The 11,405-nt window shown below is 34.8% G+C and overlaps 1 protein-coding gene across 1 annotated transcript in view; it reads right to left on the reverse strand.

Annotated features, from left to right (window-relative positions):
• Positions 1–11,043, reverse strand: part of LOC127792366 (protein LIGHT-DEPENDENT SHORT HYPOCOTYLS 10-like) — a 55,031-nt gene extending 43,988 nt beyond the window's left edge. Inside the window, exon 1 of the mRNA XM_052322837.1 lies at positions 10,319–11,043. Coding sequence (XP_052178797.1) covers positions 10,366–10,863 — 498 coding nt within the window. The 5' untranslated portion in view covers positions 10,864–11,043 and the 3' untranslated portion in view covers positions 10,319–10,365. The remainder of the gene's footprint in view (positions 1–10,318) is intronic.
• Between the last annotated feature and the right edge of the window lie 362 nt (positions 11,044–11,405).

An 11,405-nucleotide genomic window follows, 5' to 3' on the forward strand; every position in this document is an offset into this window, starting at 1 on the left:
TTGAAGAACAAGTTTTGGTAAAGAGGAACTTGGAGGGGATAAGGAAGGCAAGATTGGGATAGATGCCTAACAACTATTAACAATAGGAGAAGGGTGTGAAGTAGAATCAGATGAGAAAGAAGGTGTAATACTCAATAATTTTCAAAGGACTCAATAATAATTTATCTTAGGGCGAAAATGAAATTTTCAAAAACTTTGAATATTTTAATATAATTTCTTATACTTATGAGTGACCGAATTGACTAAAGGGAGTGCCCTGAAGTTGAGATATCTAAGGAAAATGATATGGTATTGACGAGCATTTTGAGGCAAAGTTTATCGCATCGAAAGAAGTTGAGCTAGAAACAGTTTTTGGTATAATGGTGTTTCAGGTTAGTCGTAAGAGACTTCTAAGAAGTCAATGAAACCATGAAGAGACTTTGATTTAGTATGTAAGATAATCCTTAAGTGGTTTCGGGTTGAAACAAAAGGGTTTACAGTCAAAATGTACATTCGAGCCTAAGTGCAATTTCTTAATTTTGCCCAAGGGAGGTTGAAATGATGTTATTCCTAAATTTTCGGGGATGAAATGAAAGGTTTAGAACTTATGGGTAGTAATGGAATTATTGGGAAGCTCAAGAGCATCAAAGAAATGACCTAAGTGCAAATTGGAAAGAGGCTGGGGGTCAAAGTGTAATTTTACAAACTTACAGTAAGAACACTGCCATGGCCGACCAGCCACCTTGTCAGCCGCCGACCGCCACTTTCGACTATTAGGGACTTTGGAAAGTGGTCGTGGAGGCCCCAGGGCTAGGCTTAGGTCGACATTAGCCTCGAGGGTGGCCAATTTTACGAAAATTTTGCCTTGGCCAAAATGTCAATGCTTTGTAACCGGGTTTTTCGGTCGGTTGTTGGTGTTTTTGGGTCGATCCAGGGGAGGTAAAAGCACTAAAGGCATTGGTAGCAGCCACGAGTGTTTTAAGGCTTTGATTCAACTATAAATAGAGGTTAAGAAATGGTCGAAAAATGGAAAGTTTAAACTCTAAAATTTGAGGGTTTGAGGAGGAATTGAAGGAAATGGATAAAGGGCTTTTGTTTTCTATGTCTAGAAGGCTGTTTCTGGAGAATTTGAGCAAGTTGCGTCAAGATTTGAGGGTGATTCGAAGTTTGGTTGGAAAAATGGGCTTTGTCGGAAGAGAGGAAGATTTAGGTTCAAATGAGAGGCGAAACAAAACTCAAATGAAGAAGAAAAGACAAAAAAATTAGAGCTAGTTCATGGTTATCGGCGAGCTATGCGAGGAAAAAGACAAATGCATGTAAGACACGCCCCACCCAGTCTTTGTGCATGGAGGCTCACGATAAAGATTGAGGAGGTGCGTAAGGGCACATTCGAGGCCAAAAAATTATGAAAAAAATACAGAAAATTAGAGAAAAATAAGATGAAGGTGTTTGTGTAAAAATATTGGGTGCTTACCTTTTGAGTTTCTCGAGTTTGGCAGCATCTAGTCTCGATAAGCATGCAGTCAAAGCATTAGATGAGTGGTTTTCCCCAAAAGCTTATGCATGTTATGTTTTGCCTATGTTAAGCATGATAGTCACGAATGTGGCTAAGTTATATGTATTATATGAGCATTTTGTTATATTTGTGCATGTATTGTTGCATTGATAATCGTGATATTTTATTTAGCAAGATATTATTTAACATATCAATACTTGTGTCAGGATGGAATGTCGCCCTGATAGTATAGCCGTAATTCTTCAAGGGGATTGTTGGAACAACGTTAGGAGTACCCCGTAAGTAGGTCGAGATTTTTGCCTAGGGTTCCGTGCTAGGCATTGATTGCCAAGGAAGTTACACTAGGGTATATGTTTGTTCATGTTACTATATCATGCATTCATGTATTTGTTTTTAAACACTCACTTGGATGATTTAACATCTAACTTGAGTTATGCCCCTGAAATATTCAAATGTTCCAATTAGGAGTTGCAGCTTAGGCAAGGAAGTGGTTGAGATGTGACAGCATATGTTGACATGCTCGATGGATTCAACATGTTGTTCTGGTATTTTGTTTCCATAGAAAGATTCAATTATGTTTTAGTTATGTTGAACTTATGTTCCTTTGAGGATTGGTATTGTAAAATCAAAGTATGCCATGTATTATGAATGATGTTTTATTGATCATGTAATATTGTTCAATGTTATTTGAGGTATCACCATTTGATTATATCTGAGGTGCTCAGTTGCTATTTTCAAGAGATGGTTCTCCATATATTTTATTTGAAGACGTGATGTTATACTATGGTACGATTTCCATGTTATGAATAAAGTGAATTCAGTTATGTACCATATTAGATTTCAATTGTTGCTTCCACATTTATGAATGATATGTTGGGGGTTTTATTTGAAATATGATACTTGAGGTGTCAAGTAATGTATCGTGTAAAGAGAATATATATTTATATGTTAAGCCCCAGCATAGTGGCACACCCTGAGAATGTGGGGTGTTACAGAAGAAAAGTCAGGGAATGGCTGACGAGAAAGAAAATCAGCATGGAGAAGAGAATGAGAAATAGAAAAATGAGAATTTGCAAAAGGAAAAATTTGTCCATAGAACACAACATCTCTAGAAACAAAAGGCATTTGAGATTCAACATCTTACAACTTAAATCCCTTAATCCTTGCAGGATAAACAATGAATATACATTTCCTTGCCATGGTGCAAACTTCTTCCTATTGTGGTTGAAGGTAGAAGTAAAACATAAAAGGCCAATAACTCTGAAGTTCGAGTAAGAAGGTGGTTTGTGAAATAAGGTTTCAAATGGAGTCTTATGGTTGAGAATAAGGATACTAATTCGGTTAATGATATAAGTTGTTGTAAGGATGGCATCCCCCAAAAAATGGAGATGGAGAGAAGCTTCAAACAACAAGGCTCTATAGCTATTACCAGTAAATGTTGATGTTTTTTTTATCAACAATGCCATTATGTTATGGGGTGCCAACACAACTTACTTGATGTATAATCCCATGGGAGGCATAAAATTAACTAGATTGAATTCTGGTCCCTTATCAAATCTTATGTGCTGAATAGTGAGGTCAAATTGATTCTTGATTAGGTTATTAAAGGTCTAGATTATGAAAATGACATTAGACTTTGACCTCATCAGATACACCCATGTAACTCTGGTAAAATCATCAACTATGGTAAGAAAATATCGATAGCCTCCAATGAATGTAATAGAGTAAGGTCCTCAAATATCTGTATGAATCAATGCAAAAGGTCAAGAAGTACTGGTAGTATGGATTGGAAAAGGCAATCATTTATGTTTTGCTAACGAGCAAACTTCACAAAAAAAATTGGGATTACATTTGATATCAATACAATGATGTTGAATCTATTTAATTATTTCAATAGAAACATGGCCCAAACGACAATACCACAAATCAAAAGGAATAGATGTGGAAAAAGAAACCATGTTATTAGCAGAAACAGAAGTAGACTAATTCATGGACAAGCTTGCATCCAAAAATTGTACAATGTACAGACCAACCTTCACCCTAGCAAGCCCAATCATTGTCCATAAAGACATATCTTGAATCAAACAAGTTGGAACAAGGAAGATTAGACAATAGTTTGGAGACATGTTGAATTGACTTACAGAAAAGAGATTGAATGTGAAAAGAAGTAACATAGAGAACATTGTGTAGAATTAATCGAGGACACAAAACTATAGTACCAATGTGAGTGACTTTGGAATTGTTACCATCCGATAACTAAACAAATTAAGATAATGGTTGAGCGGAAATAAAAGAATCCAAAGAGCATGTGATGTGATCAGAAACCCCTGTGTCTATGATCCAAGTGTTTGATATCAATGTTGTTGACTGGTTTACCCAAGTACAATAAGTTGTAGAACAGAAGGTTAGGGTGCTAAGAAAGTTACTTGTAGCATTGGAATAAGAGGTAACAGTTGGTGCAGGATCAATAACTATATTGGTTGAGTTGCAGGTGTTTAGTGAACTCTCAGTCTCGCCAAGGATTGTTATGAGCCTCTGAACTTGAGCTTGAGAGAGACCAAGTTGTGCAAATGATTCTGATTGAGAACTCTCCTTTGGTGTGGCGCCAAATACTGTTGCAACTCAAGTGGAGTTTGGTGACGTTTTTGTCTTTGTAAACTTGAAATCTAGAGGGAAACCAATCAACCTATAATAGCTTTCCTTTTTATGCTCAATTTCCCTACAATAATTGCATATGCTACATGACTTGTTTTTCTTTTTGTTTGTTGTGAAATCATAGAGGATTGTGAATGGCTTAGTAATAGATTGCAAATTTCTCTATGATTCTTCTCAAATAAGTAGGTTATATATAGGCTTTATCCAAAGAAGAAAAAGGCCTCATCATATGAATGTGAGACCTAGTTGCTAAATAGGACTCATTCAATCCATTTAAAAATGGAACACATGATCCTTATGATGAATGTCAACAAACCTTTAGAAACACTCTGAATTACATCGTCCACAAGAACAATATGGTGGAGGTTGAAATAGCCTCAACTCCTTCCATAGCCCAATGAGCTCTATGAAATAGGAATCAACAGATTGGTACCTTGAGTCAAGATACTAAGCTGGTACTAAAGCTGGAAAATCATTGAATCGTCTAGTTGCGAGAAATGCTTCTTCAAAGTGTCCCATATATTTGTGAAGCAGAGTTCATGTAAAACATTGTAAAGGTGATCGACGGAGAAATAGACCATAGCAATCAAGCAACAATCAAATCGTTTTATCTTTTCCATGCAACGTGGAGAGAATCAATAGCCCTAGGCTCTAAGACAGTGCCATTGAGAAATCCACACACTTGTTTTTTTTATCAAAAGAGCAAGCATAAAGGACCTACTCCAAGATAGGTAGTTGCTCCAAGTAAGCTCAGGAACAAGCACAATGTTGTGATTGTCTGAGTGATGATGAAGATAATATGACGAATGAGGATTTTCAATTGATAAGACTAGGGATTGAGTCGAAGTTTCCATAAAAGAAGAATACAATGAGAATCATTGAGGAAAAATGAGGAAGAAGAAGCCATAGAAACCCTAGATTTCAAGGTTTTGATACCATGTAAGAAAAAAGACTACCGAGATGGAAAAAGCTGTGGAATTTTGTGAAGTATGATGTAGCTCCCGTTGATTAAGAGTTATAGAGAAGAAAGAAGAACACCAAATATATACAAAACTATTGTAACCAACTCTACCTGACTTAACTAACCAACTATTTTAACAAACAACAAATAACTAGCTAATTAACAAACTACCTCATGTACTGTCTTGATAGCTTTAATTAATTAATTTATTGTCTATATATTTAGATATATAGGGATAGGGGACATTCTTTTAGCTACATGAAAAGTACTTGTAGTTATTCCTTTTGTCTTTATTAAGTCTTCAGGATTTGTTAATGCTATCTTTGATTATATTAACTATACTGAAATTATGATCGAAATCTATAAAAAGGAGAGAAATATAATAAAGACTGGGTAGACAAAAACATAAAACAAACCCTACAACACTGAGTATCGGAATTAACCACTAAGCAACTAAGGGATAACCACAAATGACCACAGACAATCAGAAACAAGGGAGTGTTTGGGATTGACAAGAGTATGAGCACAAAGGCCATCATTTATCATATAGTCCAAGGGGTTAAATGAGTTTGTTTTTTTCTTTGGATAGAGGTTTAGAATGAGATCACAAAAGGATTAAGTTGACATGTAGGTAGACACCAAGTTAACCAATCACAAAAATGCCATAAACCAATCACATTTAAGTAGGCCAAAAATTTGTATTACATTTTATGTTGTTGAGAAGTATATGAAAAAGGGAAATGGGTTGAAAAAATAGGCGGTGTTAAGGATGGGAGCCTTAACAAGATGAAATAATCACTTTATTTAGGGTGAGAACCTTGTCATTAATTAGAAGAAGCCTAAGTGCAACCCATTTTTGATATTGAATATAATTGGCTGTGCCATAATATTTGGTTCTTACTAGGATCCACTACATGGTTTGAAGTGTGTGGAAAATGAAAAACATGCACAAAGAAAGAATTATAGGACAAATTAGCTTATTTTGAAGTCTAAAATACAATGATTATCATGGAAGAATGTTCAAAATATGAGACCACAAGAGTCAAGTCTTGGAGATAGAAAACCAGATCATGTCTCAGCGCATGCGTAGCAATGTGCTTATGCTTGTGAAACGACTCAATTGATATGGAAATAGTTAAAAATATAGTTTTAGGTCCTGTTCAGTTTTAAACATATTTTATACCTTTTTATTCTAATTTTATAATTAAGGATATCTTTCACATTTTCTGTTTCAAAAAATCATGCCATTTATTTTTTAAAAATATTAAAAAAATATATTTTTTAATTTATAATATAAAGTTAAAAATTAAAAAAAATTAAGTTATCTATTTTTAATAAAAAATAAATCATTCAATAAAAATAAAGTTAAAAAAACAAAAAACTTATTTTTCACAACTAAACATGCCCTCACTATCTATGATTCTAAATGAATTTATGACTTTAATTTTGGGGGGGCATTTCTATGGTTTGTCAACAATTGTCTTCCATTCTGTAAACACTAAAGTTGGTAATTTGAAATTTTTAACTAATTAATAGAAATATTAAAATGTTAAAAATTAAGTGCATTAAGTGTACTTTAACTAGTAATCGACACTCGTTAGTAAAATTCTTTTAAGAAACGAATTTGTTTGGTTTTGAACTCCACGTAGGAGAGAAGTGAGAAACGACACCATTTGGATCTAAAATTCAGTTTTATGAATATTTTTATTTTTTAGAGGCTGAGGCTATTTTCAAGGGAAGAAGATAAAATTTGAAAGGAAGAGAGACCGAAGAGAGTCTAGTATTGATTGGTGTATGTGCCAAGGGCCTTGATACAGTAAAACGGTAATATTTTTGCAATAATAATAAAGATTATCAACCACCTGTTGATAAAGAATAACCCAAATAGAGTAATGAGACTGTGTATTTGCTAGTATGTATTGATTTATCTTCAGAAGACGTGAAGTGCTGAAACAACTCCAGAAATCATTAGGCTTGGACTTTGAACTGATCATGGATATTGGCCTCATGCACTATTATTTTGAGATTAGATTAATAACAATTATAATATATTAAGTTTTAATTTTATTTTTTGCATTTTTTTTGTCAAAGACTTTTATTTATGATTTTATAGTTTATAAAGTTTGAATTATAGTTCATATCATACTCGAGAGTTTTTAATCAAATTTTTCTTGATATTCATCAACCTCTATTTTTACTTATTTCATTCTACCTATTCTCTTTACAATAACCTCTATTAGTCTTCTCTTCTTCTTATATAATCAAATTATTTTAATTGTATTTTGCACACTTACTTTTTATAAAAAAATCTATTTATCCTTATTATTAATAATCTCATTATTATTTTAAATTTAGAGCAGAAAAAGAAAAAAAAAAACGAGATTTTGACTCAACATACCTTTTAATTAAGTACATAGCTGGGATGGAAGTGAGATTGATCCCTACAGTCACAAATACTTTTTCTAGATATTATCTTGATTCCTTTTATGTTATTATAACTTCGTATAGGGATCAATGAATTGAGTTAAAATATGTATCTTAATAGAGATATGACTTTAATCAATACTGAGTAGAGATTCGGTTTGATAACATTTGAGTATAAAAGGTTAAGATGATTGTTTTCGGCTAAACAAACAAGCGACAAGGTCCAGTGGGGCCAGGAATTCAGTGCATTCACAACCAAATTCAAATAAACAGGAATAAATTATCAAAATAATACGTGCCCTTAGTTGAAAAAGAAAATATTTTTTAATTTATTTGAAAAACAAAAACCATCCCCCTATGATGAAATTTTTCATGAAAAATAGGCTAAAACATGATTTAATGGTTGTATCATGGAATTTAATTCCATGAAAAATGTAATGTATCAAACAATAAAGATGAAATTCAATTTTTTGGATGTGACATTTTTCATAAAATTTTCATGCTATCAAACACACCCCAATTCCATTGATTCCAACTTTTTATGCTTGCTGAAATGAGTAGTGGGATGCAACAGCAAAACGAGCAATGGGATTTGTGCTATATCAATCTATGGCTGAGTGTGATGAGTTATCTTCTCAAGCATATAATTGTTGAGTTGAGTTTGATTTCACCTGCTAGTGGGGGGGAGTTGTTGTCTCCATCAATGTGCTTGTTTGCTTTTGTAGGTTGTGATTGTTTCAAAATATTGGAATTTTGGATTAGCGTTGAATTGGGCTTCCAATTCTATATTATTTATTCAACCTTGAGCAAGTACCCAATAATAGAGTTCCAACAGTGGTTTGATTCCATTCCCACCACGTACTATTCTTGCATTTCTACACATTCGTTCTTCCGTACCGAATGAAATGTAGCCTAATTGACAAAAACAACAATTCACTCGGACCAAGTAAGTTTATTTGTTGAGGAATTTGTGGGTTTGGATTATGTATAACCAAAGCATCATTAGCTGAAGAGTTCATCCGAGAAGGATGATTTGGGAAACCCTGAGATCCTAGCTCCAACTAATTGCTAAAGCTGCAAATTGTGCAAATTCTAGTTGAAATTTCATGCTTCAAGTAACTTGTGTTTGCTTTTTAATTTTTTTATTTACTAGGAGTGAATTACAATCTAGGCACAAGGCCAACCTGGGTCCATTAGGGCAAATGCATTGAGACAAACTTAGTCTTAATGCTTCAACTAGCTCAAACATGATTAAACGAAAGACCTAGATCTAAACCATCTCAAAAACCAAGGGAAACAGTAATACAACCCAAAGAAAAACAGAAAAATCCAAAGGAAAAGGCAAACATCAGCATTTTGGGAGATTTGTTAGAGGTAGCTAGAAGAAACAAAACCCAGATCACTAATTAATCAAACTGAGAAAGGTGTGTACCAAGCAAATTCATCCGAATGGTGATGATCATCCGGGAGAAATGAACCGAAGCAAATTCATTAACTTTATACAATAGTTAATTAAGCTCCATGGTTTCCACATGAAAAGCAATGATATTTGAACTCTCTAGATTCCGATAAAAACTTCCCTATTTGAGATCAGCTAGAAGCATAAACAGTTAAAGGGAAGGAGTTTCCAGATGAACAGTGATAAAAAAATTTGGTTATGGATTGGAAATAAAATGGGTGTTCTTGAAGGAAAAGAAGCACCCAATTGATGGTCATCCTCCATGTAGAGTTTAATGCAAGCGCACAATGCATTATTGACTTAAAAAACTAAGACAGGTGACAAATGGAATAATATAATGTCCCACAAAATCTGAAGACGACAATGAGCAATCTAGCAAAGATACAAAGGACACTTACATATGCAGATACAAAATTTCTGAACTACCCTTATGCACGATAGAGAGGGCAATTTGGGGGCATTAATCTGAATTAATATAGTTGCCGATATGATGAAACGAAAGCAATATTTTTAATGTGAATTTGTTTCTCGTACATCTCGGAGATATGCCATGATGATTTCAAGGATTTAAAAATATAACTGAAAGGGTAATACAGAGAGATTGCATGGACCCTCAAATATAATTATTACTTGTGAGAACCGGACAGAAATTTTTGTTTATCAAATTATTGGTCCTACTTTTAGATATTAATTCCTAAGAAGGACGATCCGTTGGAGCCCAAGATCTGCAGAATCCAAAAAGTACCTAAATTAATGAAAAGTTTCTGTGTATTAAATTAAGATCTGTCCTCCACCTAGCTAGGTTTTCTAGAGAGAGAGAGAGAGAGCATCGTAAACTCAATATACGAATTAATGAGGTTAAAATTTATTTGTTCACCACTATATACTATTCTCATTGATGCTCGAATGGAGGGGGAATTAAGTTAATTACTGATGATTTTCTGCACAAATTCTTTAAGCAAGTATATTGTTGGGGTTATTGTTTGCTTCTGGATTATTTATTTATTTTTAAAATTTTCTATGAGTCCTTTCTGGGTTTCTGTTACTAGGGTTTACTACTGAGGAATTGATGAAGAGATGTCCCATCGACTATGAGTAATCAGGATATTTTTTCATGTTAAGTTTGGGGTTTGACAAATAGATTTCAATGGTTTTCTAACCACATACAAATCTAGAGAAAAGCAATACATATATAGCTATTTCATGTATAATAATCTCCTACATATATGACTTCTTAGATATATATATATATATATAATTTCAAAAGTTGAAATTTATGCCATATATTGATAAGAACTAAAAACATTCATATGCAGAAAATTACCATAACTCAAGCAGCTCTTGATCAGGAGAACCAGTTCAGGCTTCAATTCATCCATCATCCGGCATGCTGCTTTGGCCCGCCTTCTTCTTCTTCTTCTTGTACGGGATCCCTCTTGCCTTAGCTTGGCAATCCTTCACCTCCCGGAGATAAACCCGAATTTCGCTGCTAGCGAACGGGTTAGTCTCCGGCGTGCCACCATTCTCCTCATAAGCAGCTCGCAGACGGCCAATGAGCGCATCAAGGCTGCCCCAAGCCTGTCTGAGCGGGCAGGTGCAAGGAGCGGGCGGCTCCGGGTGTCCGTAGAACATGCAACCTTGTAAGTGAACCTTAGTCTTCCCGAACTGATCGAGGTATCGAAGGAACTCCAGCACATGGTTGCTATTGCACTGCGACATTGAGACTGGTGGCCTCTGGTTCTTCAGGTACTGACCAAAAGTGTTCCAATCTCTCCGCTTCTGCGACTCGTATCGGCTTGGCGTCGCCGGTGGATCGCCGGGGGAGCTGGACGCCCCATCCGCCAAATCTTTCCCTCTATCAATAGACATCGATCACAAGCTGTCAATTGATGAAGATTAATGATCAGTTCCAGTTCCCAACTGTTCCTAATAAAACCCGACTCTCTGATGGAGGGGGGGTTAAAGGAATAGGAGAAGAGAATTTGGAGTGGTGGAAGACGAAAATCACATCATGGGCCAAATTGAGTTGACATGCAATGGGCCACGGAAGTTGCTTTCTCTGCCCTCTTTTCTCCATCTTCTTTTCTTTTGATGGTATCATTAGCATTCACTGTAGTTTCTCACTTAACTTACAATTATTGTACACTGTTTTGTCTATATTATCTTTATCATTTTGTCAAAGCATAATCACGAAAATTACTACTTAAAGCACGAGATGAGTCAGCTGTCAGTGCAAGTGAGCTAGGTCAGTCCTTTCCTAACTTTTTAAACCCCAAAAAAATCTAATTTAATTACTAATTACGAATAAGTTTGATACAATTGGGATGGACTGAATTACAAATGTAACAAACATCACTATTACAAGTTAATGAGCTGCTACGCAACCAAATTAAATTGAGGAACTACAGTAA

Source organism: Diospyros lotus, chromosome 15, assembly GCF_014633365.1.
Source record: "Diospyros lotus cultivar Yz01 chromosome 15, ASM1463336v1, whole genome shotgun sequence".
NCBI lineage: Eukaryota > Viridiplantae > Streptophyta > Magnoliopsida > Ericales > Ebenaceae > Diospyros > Diospyros lotus.